Here is a 19,410-nt window from a genome sequence, read left to right as displayed (position 1 = left end):
CATGAATGGCTCACAGTAACATTAATTGCAATGATTCTAATGAAGGTGGTCTTGGACTGGTAAGTCATTGTCTTTCTTTCTATCACAGGTTTTGTTAGTTGCTATACTTCTTTTAATTTTTCCATTTCCTTGCCATGCATATATGTACTTGTATTTTTGTTTTTCCAAATTTAACTTCAGATCCAGACGATAAATTCATTTGTTATTGGGCTTGACCTCACATTGGCTCTTGTATTTATATACTTTTTTTTGGGATAAGGTATTATGAAGAGATGTAATCCACTTTCTTCGCACAAGGGCTTGGAGGCTTGGATAAGATCATTCAACTGTGTTTTCTACATGCAACGGGCTAAAATTAATTAAAGACAAAAATATACTGATGGTACCTAAACTTTAGTACTTAAAACACTTTTTGTCCCTAAAGTTTGAAGTGATTGTTTTTGGTCCGTAATAAGCGTATAATAATGACTTTCTTCATGATTGATTCAATTATTTGTTTGGCCCTTCAAGAAAATGAAAATTGTGAAATGGACCGAATTGGACTGAATTAGACTGAAGTGGATTGAATAAACCAAAATAGACTGAATGGACTGAATTGGACTGAAATGGACCTAAATTGATCTTTAAAAAGAAAAAAACATGGGGGTATTGAAGTTATATCTGTGCAAAAATATATAAGTTTGTGTGCATATTTTATGTGTTATCATGGTAGGTATAACCTGTGTGTGACGTGTGTCATCAGGTAGGGGTAGAGGTTGTTAAAAGGATAGGTAAGTTTCTGCTTGCCTTTGATTTGTGAATACTAATTTCCCTATGACTTTGAGGTCCCTTGAAAGTAAGACCAACCTCTGATTTTTGAATTCTTATTTATGTCATCATCTTAAACAAAGTCTAAAAAGTTTTGACTTTAATCAGTTAGGTTGAGCAGAGTTTCTATCATGCCTACATGTTCAAGTCTTTGAAGATGTAGGCATATGAAGTTATATTTTTATCTAAGAACCCATGTACTGCAAAGATCAATGGGTAGAAAATTTGCATGATAATTGATTCTAAAATTCCATTAACCATATTGTTCCATAATAGCATGAATGAACTTACTAGATTTTTGATATATTCCATAGAAATTTAGTGGTGTCATATGAAATTTTTCGATGAAAAAGAGAGAAGAAATCTTGATTTCAAAGTAAATCAAGAATCCTTCTAATTAAGTTGAGCAGAGGAATATATTGATATAGCATTGCTGCTACTGTTGAGGACCTAATTAATCTAAGTAAATTATACCCAGCTTTGATTGTTGGGTAGTTTGTCAATGCAGCATCAGGTAAGACTTTCCAGAATTCATGAGCTTATTGGTAACGGCAATGAATTCTTACTGAAATGGTACTTCCTTCTTCCATAAGGATGGGTGAAAGGTAAACCTGTGATTCAAAACTAATTTCCATATATATTTTACTAATTAAAACAAAAAATAACCATTCAAGCATCACTATATTTTTTAACTACACTTTTTAGGTGATTTGGTATCTCATTTTGTTATTCTAATGTACATTGAAACTTGAAAGTTATGCTATCGCTACTTTTGGCCTCAGGTAAAACTTTTCCGACAATGGATCCCAGGGCAGGGGATGTGATGCTCATGTTGTTGAAGGTACCTAGCAAAATGTTATTGAAAGTGATGCTAAAGATATAAATCAAGAATTTTCTGTTGCTTCCAAGGCATTTGATGAAGGACCGTGGCCAAAGATGACCACTTATGTAACTGTTTCTTACTGTGCTTATTTGTCACTTTAATTTGACGTAGAAAGAAAATGTTACTGTACAAATTTTAAGGCTGGTTTTTTTTTTTTTTTTTTTACTTATATTCTAATAATTATGCAGGAAAGACAAATGGCACTTCCGCACTTTGCTAATTTGATTGAACAACACAACGATGAACTTCTTGAGCTTGGGACTTGGGACAACGTGAAGCCATACGACAAGGCTACTAATATTGAAGTGCCAATGGTGCCACGTCTAATGCGATACTTTGTTAACATATCCATTGATATAGTTCATTTTCTGCTTTATAAATTTTGAGTTTTCCTTACATTCTGTCTATTTTTGTGAGATTTCTACGTAAGAAACTTTAGGGTGAGAGGATAAGGTCCATGATCTCAGTATATATTTTCTTTATTTGTAAGCAATTAATTCAAGTATTTGCAAGCAGAAGATTGAAGGAAAAAACAGGTTTACCTTGTTAGTAGTAGCAATCTCTTATGTATATATATTTTTTTGTTTTTGTTTTTGAATTGGACATTATCTTCAGTGAACTACTTAGAAAATTACACGTTTGGGAGGATTATGCTGGAAACAATATGTAAATCATTTTGTATTTTTGTAATGGCTAACCTTCCGTGCATCTCACGTATTTGTGACTGGTAGTATTATAAAACCTTGATATTCTACAAAACCGTGGTCTACTTTATTAATGATATAGCCTATTGTATTCTAAGTTCTAACATGTCTTGGTCGTATTACATCAAACACAGAAACATAATTCAATCAAAAGAAATACAAAGAAAAACAACAAGGGCGACAATTGCATTGGGTATATGAGCCTAAAAAAAACGAAAACAAAAAAACAAAAAGCACACTCACCTTTGGTAGAAACGACACTACTTGCGAATACTTGATTAGCCACCTACCGTGAGTGAGATAGCGAAGAGTGAAAAACCACTAGTGATTGCAAATATGGGAGAAACAAAGAACATGACTTCAAATAATATAGAATTGAGATTCATGTGGCCAACCCAATCTAATCTATCGAGTATCCATAGCAAACCTCAAATTTTGGGACTTAGGCTGTATTGTTGTTGTTGTTGTTTGTTGTTGTTGTTGTTGTTGTTGTTGTTGAGTGTAAATATGGAGCAATTGATTGAAGCTGATATACTCAACAAAGCAAGGATTATGGTCGTTGATTTGCATTAACTTGTTGCCAAAATAAATGGAGCTTTCATAAGTATTTGGTGCAATAACATAACTTTAAAAAGTCCTAAACTCAAATGATCGATGTATATGTGGTTGTATTCCACTTTATACTCCACCAATTGCAACTTGCCACATGTTTAAATTGTTTCCATTTTAAACTTTAACTATTTTATAGTAAAAAAAAATTTATTCTGGGCAAGTTGTGATTGGTGGAACAAACACAAAAAATGAGATGTTTGTGGCTGATTGCATTGAATTTCCTGGTACTTCCTCCCTAATACACTTGTAATGAAACAGATCAGCAAAAAATTTAGGGATTTTTTTTTTAATGAAAAATATGTTCAAGGTGATAGGGTAGTGAAATGGAAGTGGCATAGTAACATCTTGTAAACAATTTTGTGGACAAAGAAGATTTCTTTCTCATCATAGCCTACTTTCTCTGACAAAAAGGTTACTACAGCCAGAGAAAGTGGATAGAAATAAATAAAAAACAACCAACAAAACTTGTAAATTGTAATAAATAGAAAGACAATGACTTACATGTATCTAAAAGCAAAATGATTGTTACTACCAGTAACAGACACATTCATTAGTATCCTTGCATTCTCAATTACCTTGGGCCACAAATTCTTTTATCTTTCAATCCTCTTTGAGTGTGGCACATCTTAAGAGCTGCCTTCACCTCTAGGTTCAGCCCCACTGCAATCATCACGATTTCACTTAATTTTGTTGCTACCTTCTGTTGCTAATGTTGAATTGTCAAAATCGTATTGAGCATCCAAACCCTCATAAGGAGTGATGCAAGTGCTATTGCTGTGTTGAGCCAACATTTCTCTGATATCTTTCATGTCTTGCTCATATAATAAATGAAACCCAAATTTCTAAGCATCAAAGCCTGGGTTGCAAAAATCGATGTATATATGGCATCAAATTTCCTTGTACCTTGTTCCCAATATAAGTTTGTCAAAACTTCTTAACTAAAATTTGTAATGGCAATGACTTTTTGACCAAAACCTCACGTATAATGAATGTCTTGTAAACAATCTTGTGGACAAGGAAGATTCATTTGTATCATGGATTACTTTCTCTAGGGAAAAAAAAAATCAAGGTTACCACAGGCCGAAGAGGAAGCTACAGAGTCTATGGAAAAAGGGCTGCACTTAACATAAATTCTAACAGCTAAATTCGAAAAAAAAAAAACGAAGTATATATGCCCAATAGGAAGCTACAGAGTCAATGTAACGATGACTTACCAGTCCCAGGCCACCTTCATTACAATCCTTTCAAACAGAAATACCATAATCAGAGTTAATATAATTAGAGTAACGTCCATTATATATCTTTCAATCCTCATTGAGTGTGGTACATCATTGAAATCTATGTATCCAATTCAAGGGGCTGCACTAAATGCAAATGCTGGTGCTAATTCATCAACAACAACAGAGGCCTTAAGAATGGAGTAAACAAAGCTGACAACGACGTTACATTCTTGAGTATTGAATACTCATCATCAGCCGAACAGGCATGCATGCCTAGGCAGTACTGTTTTTATTATATTCAAGCCTGGCTTGAGCCTTGACCCACATGACAAATTAATCATTTATAGCATACATGGTACATTAATGACCAAGCATGTAAACACTACAGTACATTTTCCACGTCTCCAAGGTAATCAATAGAAACAGAGTGAGCAATTCATTTCAATAGAAACAGATGTACAATCAGTCCAAAACACAACCAAACAATCCAACATCAATATAGAAACAGCCTACACCATAAACATTACAAAATGAAATTTCCTTATCTGTTAGATAACAGAAACAAGGACCATTAACTACTACTATTCTCCCGTTTAGAACAGAATTGCAGTAACTGTTACATTCAACTCTGTTCTTCACTTCCCACATGATCATTTTGACCATGCCTCTTCATGAGGTAGTCTTCCTTAATGAATACTAGCATTCCTCTGAAACCAAATATGATACACAGCAGACCAAAATGCCAGTCCAGACACAAATGGATTTCTCATCATAGAGCATAATCTCAAGCCAACTGAACTTTGGATTTTTTATTATGCACCAGCTCATTATGGTTCACCATATCCTCATCGAGAAAGAACAATCACAAATTAAGTGATCCTACTTTGAATTCTCTTTTTACAAAGAACACACTGAGCATCAAGATTAGCACAGCACTACAATATTCAATCTTTTGTTAACAATCTGTTGTGAACCGTTAGCCGGCCTATAAACACATGCTTTGGAATTACTTTGGGAAACCAGATGATCTTAACCATTTAACTTTGGGCCATTTCTTCCTTGTACAGTTTCATGCACCTGCAAAATAATATTTCACTGTTTTCTCAGTAATCCAAATTAGCAAATCTTCTCTTCCAATCTCAACCAGACTAAGCTTACTCTGTACGTTAAACAAGCAATCTTGGGACATATAACAAAGAAAGTGCTTCCAGCAATGCCAAAGCTGTCTAGTAAAAGCTGCAAGTACCATCTAAATGCACCAGATTTTGTGGCAATTAGAAGCTACTATAACGTACAAAGTCATTGTGAAAGCCTCAAGAATCCTTCAAAATGGATGAACCTGCCATCATCTGAATGAGAGTTTCTAATTTATTTATTTTTGTATTTATTTGTTTAATGATTTGTTATAGCAAATCTACTAAAAGCTGAAACGTAGTGTTTAATGTTGCTGTTTTCACGTTGTGCCACATCAGCTGCCATGTCATTCTTTTTAAAAAAAATATATTTTGTCCTACAATTTTAAAATGGTTTTTACAATTTTCAGCCCTATAAATGCAGCCCACTACTTATTTATTTACTTCCACTATCACCCTATAATAAATCTGTATAATTAATCCAGTCCATCTCTTATTTATTTAGTTTCACTATCAAGCTCAACCCAAAGCCTTTTTAGTTCAGTTTTAGGGTTTTCTGTGAGCCTTTTCAGCTTAAAGGAAAAAAAAAAAAATGTTGAAGCCTTTCAAGCTTTAGTTTTTTTTTTTTTTTTCAATTTTCTTATAATTGTTCTTAACATTTATTTTTTTTAATATTTACACTTCTCCAACCTTTCTCTCTCCCTTACCGTTTCATCTCCCTACTACTTCTTCAATCTTTCTCCCTCTTTTACCTTTTCATCTCCCCACTACCCTCTACATTAATATCATTCTTCCTCTTTCCCTTCATCTTCCTTTATTTTTGTCTCTTCTTATTCGCACCCTCTTACTATAAATTTGTCACTATTTTTTCTATTTTATGCATAGTTTTCCCTCACAAAAAAAAAAAAAGTTCCCTCTCTTTCTCTAACTTTTTTGGTGGATTTTTTTTTATTTTTCTTGCATCTCTACTTTAGATTGATAATTTTTTTATATTCTTTAAAACTCTATTTTGGGTTAATGCGATTTAGTTTTGTTTTTTAAATTATTGTTGTTGTTTTTTTTTTTTTTTTGGGTTAAATGTTATCCTATTGCGTTCTAAAGAATTAAATATAGCATATAAAAATATAATATTATTCTATTACATAGCATGATTTGGATAATTCGGTATTTATTCTGTTAAATAGCATAATTTTTTATAGTGCTTAATTTAGATATTAAACTATGAGACTTTACTAATTTTTGTTTATTTTCTAATCCTTTGTTGTGGACAAAGTACTCTTAATAGTTGTATTAGAAGTACTCTATAATGCCATTTATTTAAAGAAAAGCAAAGGTTAGCCAAACAAAAATAATCAGATAGGTGACAAATTTTAACTTTTGCAATTTTATTTTTATTATTATTATTTTATAACAACGCATGTATAGAAATTTAATTATTACATTTTGCTAATAACTGTTTATTTGATAATATATTTTGGGCGGCCGAAATTATAATTTTTACGAAGAAAATAACCTTAATAGATTATCAAAAACAAAATTTTATCCTAATATCGGTTCAATTAATCATTGTTAAGTTTTATTAAATTTTTTTTAGTTTACATTTTTTTGGTGTTTTGGATTGTTCCTATATTACATTTATGATTGTTCCTATAATAAACAAAAATATAATTATGAAATACATTACTCATTATTAGATTAGTTTAAATTGTAATTTTTTTTTTAATAAAACTACCATAAAAACAATTATCACGCGCAATGTGCGGGTTCGTGGCTAGTAGATATAAAATGCAGTGGGGCAGTTATACATTTGGATTAAAAATGTAGCAGGACCAATTTTTTTAGGCAATATAGCATTTGTCTTTGCATTTTTCAAAGATTCCAAACTAACCTAAATTAATCCGAATGCTTAAACAATTAGAAAAATTAAATGAAATACAGAAAAACGTGAAGGAATATAAAGATAAAAAATTATGGAGAAAAGTCCAAATAAAATACACGTGGAAGAAATCCAACCAATATTCACAGAAAAACCAAAAACTGAAGAAAATGGGCCTGTTTACAAATTACAAATCAATTTGCACACAAGCTAAGCAGAAAAAAAGATACAATTTCAACCAAGAAAAAACCATTTCATAAAAAGAAGAAACTAAACCCAACTGAGAACACTTAAATAAATAAGCCAAATTTCATTTTAAAAAATTACAATGGAGCTCATTCATGAGCACCTTGTAGGCAATCTGTCAAGAACAGAATTGCATGATTTAAGCCAATCAATTCAAACCAAAATTTACATATATTGTTAGAATATGTTAAAACAGAAGTTGTTTTACTTGCTACGTCCTTATTATGTAAAATTGTATGCTACAATGAATCCAATGAATGGCATAAATAGGAATACATTATGTTCATTATGGAAAACATAAAATCATGGTAGCTAGAAAACCATGGACCATGGTCAAATCTATTGATGATATAGTGTATTATATTTTCACATATATGTCTTGATCGCATTACATCAAACACGGTTACACAGAAATATCATTCTAATAAAAAAAGGGACAACAATGGTGCATTCTGGTATGAGACTAATAAAAGAAAAACATTTATGTACCTTTCAGAGACAATACTGAATGCAACTGCTTTAGGAGTCGCTGACTGTGGGTGAGAGAGTGAAGAGTGAGAAACCACAGGTGAGTGCAGATGTTGAGTGACTGAGGCCGACATACTCAACAAAGAAAAGATTAGCTCAAAAATTCTGACATCAGAGAAGAACAGAAAGGGAGAGAGAAAGATATATATATATAGAGAGAGAGAGAGAGAGAGAGGGGTATGCTTTGTTACCGTTGGTGGAGAAAGTCAAAGAAAGAGGACTACAGAGACTAAATCAGGGCTGCAATAAAAACAGTTTCTGAATTTAAAATTAAAAAAATATAAAATACGAGTATAAAATACTTGTAATAGAAAGAAACATAGTGACTTACTAGTCCTGAACCACCTTAATTAGAATCCCTGCAATCAGAGTTACCAAAGTCAGAGCTACCTTGAGCCATACATTCTTTGTATATATTTGAATCCTCCTTGAGTGTGGTACATCATTAGAGCTGCATTCACCACTAGGTCCAGCCCTATTGTATTCATCACGGTTTTTCTCATTTTGCTACTTTCTGTTGAATTGTCAAAATCATGTCGAGCATCAACATCTACACCCTCTTGATGATTACAAGGTGTAGCTATTGCATGAGATCTCAATACCTCAAAAGGATGCAGCTACTGTTGCTGGATTGAGCCATCATTTCTCTGATCTCTTCAATGTCTCGCTTGTATACCATACGAAACCCACATTTCTTACACTCAAAGTGTGGGCTTACAATCAAATTCAACCTCCGTATGAATGATTCCATTCTCATCCAGTTGACTAAAGTCTGCTATCTCATTCTCAGAAACACATTCAGGGTGAATATAAAGCAGCTAAAGGTGATCTGATTCAGTCTGAACAAATTTATGATTTAAGAATCCGAAACATCTGGAATTTCTAGGGTTATTGACAGAGATATAACAACCCTTCATTATATCTTCTTGAGATAATGGAGTGAAAAAAAAGCACACACAACCATTCCAATCCACTTATTACAAGAATGAGTGACGTGTATTCACTGTAGTCCCTGCAATCTAATGGTTAAACCATCAAGAAACAATCACAAAATAAGCGAACCGTACTTTTAATTCTTCGTTTACAAACAACACACTGAGCATCAAGATTAGTATATCACTAAAACATTCAATCTTTTGTAGACAATCTGTTGCGAACCCTTAGCCAACCAATAAACACATGATTTGGAATTACTTTGGGAAACCAGATGATGATCTTCACCATTTCTTATACAGTTCCATGCACCTGCACAAGAATATTTTGATGTTCTCTCAATAATTCAAATTAGCCTATATTCACTTTCAATCTCAACCAGACTAAGCTTACTTTGGATGTTAAACAAGCAATCTGGGGACATATAACAAAAACAAGTGCCCCCAGTGATACAAAAAGCTGTCCAGTAAAAACTTCAGGTACCTTCTAATTGCATCAGATTTTTTGGCAATTAGTAGCCACTATAACATACAAAAAACAAATAATGTAAAAGCCTCCAGCATGTCAGCCATAACTGAAATATAGATTCTCATTTTTTATGTGTTGATCGGTTTAATGATTTTATATAGTAATAAACTGCAGCAAGGCAGTTACTCGTTCTAATTCAAATTGCAGCAGCACCAAAGATAAAATCAGGACTTTTTAAATAAATAAAAAAAGTAACACAGCCCATGTCTTTGCAATTATTTAACCCCATTAGTCCAAGATTCAAAACTAACCCAAATTAAGCCAAGCATTTAAGCAATTACAAAATAAAAAATAACAATAATTGAAATCCAACAAAACAAGAAGGGATAAAAAGATGAAAAATCAAGGAGAAAAGTCCAAATAAAATAAAAGTAGAAGAAACCCAACAAATTTCAAAGCAAAACCAAAAGTGGAAGAAAATGGGTCCTTTTCCAAATTGATTCACACCCAAGCTGAGTATTTAAAAAAAAAAAAAAAAAACACAGAGAACTCAACAGAGAAAGCTCAAGTGAGTAAGCCAAAATATCTTCAGAACCACCTTGTAGGTAATCTGTCAAGAATACAATTTCTTGAGTTAAGCCTATCAATTCCAAATCTCACTTACATATATTGTTAGAATATGTAAAATAGAAGTTTTAGAATTGAGACTAAAAAGGAAGCTACATAGTCTATGCAACATTAACTTAACGTAATTCCTTTCAATCAGAGTTACCAAAAAAAAAAAAAAAAGGTATATAGGAAGTTACGGAGTTTATATAACGATGACTTACTGGTACTAGGCCAACTTCATTAGAATTGTTGCAATCAGAGTTAGCATGAGCCCATCCATTCTCTATCTTTCAATCCTCTTTGAGTGTGGGACATTGTTAGAGCTGCCTTCTCCACTAGCTCCAGCCCCTTCATATTCATCACGGCTTCGCTTAATTTTGATTCCTTCAGTTGAGTTGTCAAAATCATGACAATCATGAGCCGATATCATTTCTTTGATATCTTCGATGTCTTGTTCATATAGTAGACAAAACCCACATTTCTTAAACTTAATACCTGGGTTGAAATCCCATTGAAATTTAACCTCCATCTGTATGAATCCATTCTCATCACTTTGGCTCAATACTGCTCTCTCATTCTCATTAAACATTTGAGAGGGTATATAGGACATCCAAAGGTGAAGTGATTTACTCCCATCCAGTCTAGCGCAAATGCCTAAATTAAAGTATGAACCTTCATGTTTATTGATTAGAATGTGACATCTCAAAAAATCCGGAAGTTCAGAAGCATAAGAATAGGGGCATGAAAAAACAACACAAAGAGCTATTCCAATCCACTTATTACTTGAACGGGAAGGCACTTGTATATTCACATTTTTGTTCGGATGAGTAACTTGTGCATTAACTACATTCCCCGCACTCTGATGTTTAAACCATTTCAGAATTTCACTTCCTGGAAAAACAACATTAAAGGCAGCACAGCTACCCAATATTGCAGATTGCTTGCAGATTTCCTGAAACATACAAACCATGATGTTTAGAATTGACATATATATATATATATATATATACACAGAGAGAGAGAGAGAGAGAGACCTGATGAAATGCTAGTAGCATTCTCAGAACATTAAATAACATGTTATTAGCCAATTTGAAGCAATCGAAGAACAAAAGATGTGTTTGGGCGAAATCCTGTGGTTCAATTCCATTTGGAAATGTTTCCAATGAGGTACAACCATCTGCTTCAATCCAATCAGTCGTTGATGGCAATTGTGGCAATGAACGAAGTCTTGTGCAATTGCGTAAATGAATTTCCGACAAATCAGATAGTTGCACAATACTTTCAGGAAGGCAACTAAAGTGATTTTCGTTTAGATTCAAGTACCTTATTAAAGATAAGTTTCCAATATCATTAGGGATTGATTGAAGATTACAGTCCCTCAAGTCCAATGTCGTTAAAGGACACATACCCAAAACTAAAAGGCGAGGCAATAACAAGCTCACAGGATTTTGGCTTCTTCTTGGCAATAAATTTAAGGGAAAAAGCTTATTCCATAGTTTAGATGGTGGACCTTTACATCCACGAAATGATAGTTCTTGAAGATTAGTCATACGTTCAATTGAAGAGGGAAGTTTAGTAATAGCAGTGCCATCTAAGTGAAGTTTTGATAAGCGTTCCATATTTCCCATAAATTCTGGAATTCTCTCGATTTTTGAACAGCCAGAAAGAATAAGAGTCTCAAGAGACACCATTTCAAACTTGCTTGGAAGACTTCTAAGGCTTTTGCAGTTTTCTAGATCAAGAAGAGTAAGCCATTTAAGAACCATAATAGATGGGTGAACCTCACATAAATTTATACAACCTTTAAAAACCAATTTCTCAAGATTGGGAACTCCAGTGAAGTCAGGGGTTGCAACGAGATTTAAAGAACCTTTCAAGTTGATGAACTTTAACTTGTTCAAGTACTGTTCAAGTACAAAATATATAGTAGAAGAGTTAGATTTAACAAACCTTATAATTAATTGAAAATTAAAAACAAAATCGTATCAGTAGTACTTAAATAACAATCTTACCTTTGACCCTTTCCAAAGCCGTTCAATTTTGCTATGCAACAAGTGAAGTTCAACAAGCTCAACTGGTTGAAAATCTGATGGCAAAGACTTTGAAGGATACTTACTCCAATCAAGAAGTCTTAATTTATTAGGAAGATGCTTGGGGCCATGCAAAAGTTGAACACCATGAATTATAAGCAATTTAAGGTTAGGCATCTTTGAAAAGGCTTCTAGGTTCCAATATCTTCTTTCATATTCACGTAGTTTTTCAACTTTTGAATGCTCTAAGACTAAGCCTTGATTTTCTCTTGTTCCCTGATAATCAAGAAAAAGGGATAGGTGAATTGCACGATACTAGAGTTATTCAAATTGTAATTGTGTTGAATAACATTATAAGGCACATGCTTAAGTTCTACAAATGATCACTTACCGAATTTTTCACCAATACATTGTGAATGTCATTGTATATCCATAATCTGCTCCACCTCCCCGGTTCTTGAGGATGCTCTTTACGAACTATGCTTTGACCCATCGTTTGTAATAGTTCATGCATCTTGTATTTAGTTTGAAATTCTTTTAAAAGTGACCTTTCAATGAGGACCCTTAAACCAAATCTAGGGTCAAAGCCAAGATTATCTAGTATTTTTTCCACATAATAGTTTTCCTTCATATTAAAGAAACATGCAATATGTAGAAAGATTTCCTTTTCTGTTTCATTAAGTCCATCAAAACTTATTTGAAGTATTTTCATAACATCTTTATCAGGAAATTCGTTGAGCCTATTTAATGCACTTTCCCATTCTTTCTTACTTCTATTGAACAAAAAAGAACCCAAAACCTCAATAGCTAATGGAAGGCCGTTAGCATAATTTACAAACTGTTTAGACAACTTTAGATAACCATTGGTATGACAATCGCTCATAAAAGCTTTCAACCTAAAAAGATGAAAAGCATCATCATTATTCAATACTTTAACCTCATATATTCTAAATATGTTATGTCTTCTCAACAAAGACTCATCTCTAGTTGTGATAATAACTCTACTACCTGGACCAAACCAATTAAGCTTCCCAGCTAATTTTTGTAATTGGTTCAATTGATTTACATCATCAAGAACAAGAAGAATCCTTTTATTGCACATGATACGCTTGATCAAAAGAACTCCTTTATCAACATCTTGAATATTCATACTTCTCTCCATCAAAATTTCACAAATAAGTTTTTGTTGTAATGAAAGTAAACCATGTTTTTCAGATTCTTCTCTAATATTAGTGATAAAACTACCACCGTCAAAATAATTAAAAATCTTATGATAGACAAATCTAGCAAGAGTTGTCTTACCAATTCCTCCCATCCCCCAAACCCCTATGATGCGAACATCGTTTAATTGTATAGCCAAAAGTGACATCAATTCCTTTACTCGAGAATCTATTCCTACTAAATCACTAGTATCTGATCTTGGGAATTTGTAACTTAATTTGATAAATATCTCTTCCACAATATCTTGGATAAATTCTATCTCATTCCTGCAATGAAGACAATCAAGCAATGCAATTGAATCAACCATATTTAGTGTTAAACTTAATTTGTGCAATATCTCTACCACAATATCTTGGATAAATTTTGACTCATGCCTGCAAAGAAGAGAGGCAATCAAGAAATGCAATTGATCACCCATATTACCCTACACCTCCCAAAAGAAAGCATATATTTAGTGTTAAGTTTCAATGTAAATTACCCTCAAATTCTAGCAAATCTCACATTGAGAAGAAGAAAACTAAGTACATTCAATAACTCAAACACAAGAACATTAATTACAAAATTCAAATAACTGAGAATAAAGAAATGAGTTACTGTTGGAGTCACATATAAACAATTCTATTAAGTATAGTTGAAGTTAGGATTTTAGTTTCGGGGTAAGAATAAGACATAGTTTGACACAATATTGATTCAAAATTTTTTAATTAATATAAATATTAAAATAAATTAAATTCTTAATATCTTAATTGTCATAAATAAATAAATAAAAACTTAAAAAAATTATTTTTCACATAAAACATAATTTAATCATACATTGTAATTTCTATTAAAGCATAGTATTAATTAAATATAATATCAAAAATCAATATATATTTATCGACATAATAACTTATAAAGAGAAATCTAGACAAATAATTTAACTGTGTAAGAGTACCTATTAATTATCAAGAAATTCTATATGTGCTTTTGCTTATTTTAAGAATGTGTAAAATAATTCATCTTTATTTTCTCTAGTTTAAGTCCCTAACTTTCATTTTCAATTATTGAAATTATGTGCATGAACTCCTAAACAAGGTTCTACGGTATTACAATTTTTTTTAAAGGAACAAAAAAATAGGATAACTTTTATTTTTATTTTTGTAATTGATAGTTCATCCACGTCACGTACCACATCAGTTTTTTTTTTTGTTTTTTAATTAATGAAATGGATGCCCCATTATGATTATAGAAGTGTAACCTTTAAAATATTATGAAAGAGAAATACAAGTGCAAATTTTTTTTTTCAAATGTTATTTGAATCCTAAAATAAAAATTTTATAACAATTTGTTGGGGTTGGCTAATATGAAGGAGTAATTTTTAAATCCACTACAAATTGTTGGAAGAGGATTCTCTTCTTTTTAGAACTTTTTTTTTGGCTGGGACAGGGGAGCAGAAACTTGACTGATATAAAGGGTAAAACATTTTTTTGGAGTCCCATTTGGGGAATAATAAGGCGGAGGAAAGATTTTTCTCGGTGAAATAATCACACATATATATTGTTTGTCATGTGCAAATATTCTTACGTATTGTTTCTATGAATATTGCACATTTGCTATTCTCGAATGACAACAAAATAGTATCAAATTGGTCGAGACAAGCCTCTACAAGATTGGCCTCAGTTGTATAAAGTTATTTATCTTACTCATATTAAGCTTCATTAAGGTGAAGCTATCAAAGTAGAGAAGTGTCAGGTCCATAACATTTTCACAACAAATCATAGGTGGTAAATTGTTATTAGTTTTAATTTGAATCTCACAACTTAAATTACTTTTTTGCCCACCTATAACAACTAATAACAACTTATCACTTAGGATTTGTAGTGAAAGTGTTATAAAAATATTGTGAATATATCATTTCCTATTGTAGTAAAGAATAAAAATTTATTTATTTATTTTTTGAGTCAAAAGTGAAAATTTGCTGTAAATCATTTTAAATTCAAGTGGATTCTGCATTGAAAAGTAGAAAAGTAAGGAGATACAATTTCCCATGTAAAAAAAATAATCCCTCATCTAAAAGAAGACAATGTCAAGCTACAACTAAAAATTTAGGTTATACATATGAAGATAATCTTACGTCTAAAAGAACTACCCTTATAGTGTTATATTGTAAATTTGCAATAATTTATAATTTGTACCAAGTAATTATACATTTCAAAGGGACTAGTACCCAACCAAAAATAGAGATTATTATTGTCATGTCAAAAGCATTAGAGTGAGGGAAAAATGCCCAGACACCCCTTGAACTTTGAACTAGTGGCCAAGACACCTCCTTAACTTTCTTATTGGCTAATTTATTTCCTAAACTATACACAACAGCCAAATCAATACTCCAGTTAGTTTCATGATAAAACACTAACAAAATAAGAGCACATGACCTTTAAAATCTAACAAAATCACTATTTACACACAAAGAAGAGAGAGGAGAGATTGACAGGGTGAGATAAGAGCAAGAGAGAGAGAGAGAGAGGCAGTAGAAGCACTAGAGGAAAAGCTTGGAACTTAGTTCCAACAAAGAAACAACTCATACCTAAAGACACTATTTAGAGCACTAACTGAGAGGGTTGGTTGGCAAGACGAAGCAACTTGTGTTATTAGCCAAACGATAGCCTGCTACCAAGCAAGAAGTAAAAAATGCCATGGAGCAAGTTTGAGAGCATATATATGGTTTAATTTTGTTGGACCTGATAGGCTTGGTAAGAAGAAAATAGCACTTGCCCTTGCTCAAAAATTACATGGAAGCCAGGAACATTTTATTTTTATGGATCTGAGTTCCCAAGATGGGAAGATTAATTCAAACACAATCATTGGTCAGCAAGAAATGAATGATTATGATATAAAGTTCAGGGGGAAAACTCTTGTTGATTGTCTTGCTGAGGAGTTAACCAAGAAAACCTTGTCCTGTTATCCATTGCCTTCCTTGAAAATGTAGATAAAGCTGATGTACTGGCTCAAAATAGTTTTTCTCAGGCTATTCGGACCGGTAAACATTCAGTCTCACTTGGAAGAGAAATCAACATCAATAACATGATATTCGTGACAACTTCAACATTCTCAAGGGGAAACTATCTTCACACTGTCAGAAGGGAACCCTCAAAATACTCTGCGGAAAGAATTTTACCAGTAAAATGGTGGCCAATGCAAAGTAGAATTTCACAAGCCTTTGGAGACAACACCAAAAGACAGAGCACGAACGTATCGGATACAATGAGAAAAGACATCTATAACCCAATCTTTTTTAATAAAAGGAAGCTTGTCAGTGTTATTGACTCTCTGGGGCAGCCTCAAATCTCAGAAATGGCCAAACGGGCTCACAAAACATCAACTAGGTATCTGGATTTGAACCTTCTGGCTGAAGAAAATGAAGTGCGTGACAGTAAGGGAATATTCTCACAAGATATCAACTCTGATGGTGCTACCGCCTCTCTCTCTCTTCTCTGCCTGTCAGTCTCTCCTCTCCGTTCTTTCAATCTTGTAAATAGTGATTTAGTTAGTTTTTAAAGGTCACATGATTCTCACATGCTCTTATTCCGTTAGTGTTTTAACGTGAAATTAATTGAAGTATTGGTTTGGCAAGTGTGTATAGTTTAGGGAGTATTGGCCAATAAAAAAGTTCAGAGGGTGTCTTGGCCAATAATTCAAAGTTCAGGGAGTGTTTGGGCATTTTTCCCTTAGAATGACATCCTAACAACTAGATAAAAAATAAATCTCGCATGTCAATGAAGACAATTATTTAATAAAATATATAAATAGAAATAATGACATTAGCACAACTTACCTATCTTGTAAATGAAATCCAAAGAGATTGGCCACTTCTGTCAAAGTAGCTCTCCATGTGTGAACTTTATCTATATCATCTTTGAAATGTTTTTCATGTTTGTCAAATGCTTGTGCATATGTTCCCGTCTGTTTTCGCACCTCAAATGGATCCACATCATAAAATATGGGCCAAACTATTTGCCCCATCTTTTTTTTGCATTCCATGATATTCACAAGTTCATCCAAACACCACGTTGAGGATGCATAGTTTTGGGAGAGAATGACAATAGCAAACAATGATTCTTCTATTGCTTTTAAAAGCTCATGTGAATTAGGTTCTCCTATCTCTCGATTTTTATCATCCCTGAAGGTGTTGACTCCCTTCTGTTTCAAGGTAGTGTATAGATTGTCTGTAAAATTCTTGCAAGTATCCTCACCTTTAAAACTTAGAAAGACATCATATTTCCACTTGTGGCTAGAAGAAGAGAAAGATTGGCTTTTTGAATCCATGAAAGCCAATCTAAGCTTACAAGTAAACCTTGAATCACAATATAGAATTATAGATACTCGTCAAGATTTCATTCAATTAGAGGCTATAAATTATAGATTTCATTCAAGAATGCATGAAAGCCAATATAATTTCTTTTTCGTTCGAAATCAAAATTAAGCATGTCTTTGGTGGTTGTCTACTTGTCTTCTGTAAGGGTATTTTTTGTGAAGTTTTCTCAAATCTTATTGGAAGACCTGTCTTAGATTGTTTGTTTTGTTTTCTTCTTTCTGAAGCCTAAAAAATATAATTAAGAAAAAAAAAATGGAAGCTACAAAATCTATGTATCAAGATTCAGGGGCTGCACTAAACTCAAATTCTGATGCTTCATCATGAACAAAGGCCTTAAGAATGGAGTAATTAAAGCTAACAGACTAGCTAGGCATGCATGCTAATTGAGCCTTGACCCCCATGAGAAATCAATCATATATATAGCATACATGGTACACCAATGACCAAGCATGTAAACCCCGCAGTACATGTTCCATGTCTCCGAGCTAATCAATATACGCAAAATCCATTGGCAATTAGTGAATCCAACTAATTAATATCTACTCTCTCTCTCTCTCTCTCTCTTAATTCGTGGGCATATTCAGTCCCATACAACAAAACTTGCCCCCCAATAGTCCATTCATAAAAATAAACCCAACAGTTTATAACTGGTTCAAACTTAACTCAAAAATATTTTTGTTTAATTATGTTTATTTATTTAACAAATGAGTTCACAATTATGTATTTGCGAACAAACTCACAAGTATGAAACTTAATTTAAGTATGTGTATAACATTTTTAGTCCATTTTAATTGTAATACTTATACATAATTAACTTTTAATTATAAAAGGTTAATATAAATATAATTTTTATGAGTTTCTTAATGAAGATTATTCTATATATCTAATTAACTCAAATAATTTCATTTCTTTTGGTAAACCAAATAATTTTATTTCAACTATAATTTAATTAATCAATAATTATAAATTTATAAGCATAGATTTCTAAAAGGCTAAAAAAAAGGGATTAAAAGGAAACGATTTAGAAAGATAAAGAGTGAAATAAAAGGAGAGAGGAACTAAAAAAAGAAGAGAAGGATGCAAGTAACAAGTGAAAACTTACAGATTATGGAGAATTGCAGTATTGTCTGTGAAGCTCCTATCGTCTGATCGCTGGTTTAAAAGGAATCTGCAAAGTTTTGTGCGTATGAAGAGAGAGAGAGCGTCGTCCGTTTATATATGGCCCAGCCGTGAATTTCTTCTTCTTCTTTTTTTTTTTTTTTTTTTTTTTATTTTTTTTTATTTTTTATTTTTTATTTTTAGGAATATAATAATTCATTTTACTTTACTTACGTAACTCAGCAACTTTATTAAAGTGTGTAAGTAATGGCCCCGGCTTTTTAAAAGTATCTTTAGACTTTTTTTTTTTTTTTTTTTTGGAGAAACAAAGTATCTTTAGACTTTATTATAAAATGGAGTATATTAAAGAGTTGTTCTATACTTCTATCATAAAATAAAATAAAATAATAAAATATTTTTTTAAGAAAAATAATAAAATATTATCCCATACTTATCACAACTAAAAATATTATACCTTCTCAAAAAAAATATATATATACATACATATATAGATATATATTTCTTCTTCTTTTTTTTTTTTTTTAGGAATATAATAATTCATTTTACTTTACTTACGTAACTCAGCAACTTTATTGAAGTGTGTAAGTAATGGCCCCGGCTTTTTTAAAGTATCTTTAGACTTTATTATAAAATGGAGTCTATTAAAGAGTTGTTCTATACTTCTATC

The 19,410-nt window shown here is 32.2% G+C and overlaps 1 protein-coding gene across 1 annotated transcript; it reads right to left on the bottom strand.

Moving 5' to 3' along the window:
• Positions 1-4,636: 4,636 nt before the first annotated feature.
• On the bottom strand, positions 4,637-18,835 carry LOC115960527 (TMV resistance protein N-like). The gene is made up of 9 exons (XM_031079465.1): positions 18,727-18,835; positions 17,085-17,603; positions 12,441-13,536; positions 12,032-12,325; positions 11,054-11,923; positions 10,241-10,971; positions 8,341-9,254; positions 7,971-8,249; positions 4,637-5,303 (listed from the first exon to the last, which is right to left on the bottom strand). The coding sequence occupies exons 2-6, from the start codon at positions 17,573-17,575 to the stop codon at positions 10,303-10,305; spliced, it is 3,420 nt and encodes a 1,139-aa protein (XP_030935325.1). The 5' UTR covers positions 17,576-17,603; positions 18,727-18,835; the 3' UTR covers positions 4,637-5,303; positions 7,971-8,249; positions 8,341-9,254; positions 10,241-10,302.
• Positions 18,836-19,410: the final 575 nt, after the last annotated feature.

Source organism: Quercus lobata, chromosome 9 (genome assembly GCF_001633185.2).
Source record: "Quercus lobata isolate SW786 chromosome 9, ValleyOak3.0 Primary Assembly, whole genome shotgun sequence".
NCBI lineage: Eukaryota > Viridiplantae > Streptophyta > Magnoliopsida > Fagales > Fagaceae > Quercus > Quercus lobata.
This window is presented reverse-complemented; position numbering and strand designations above follow the sequence as displayed.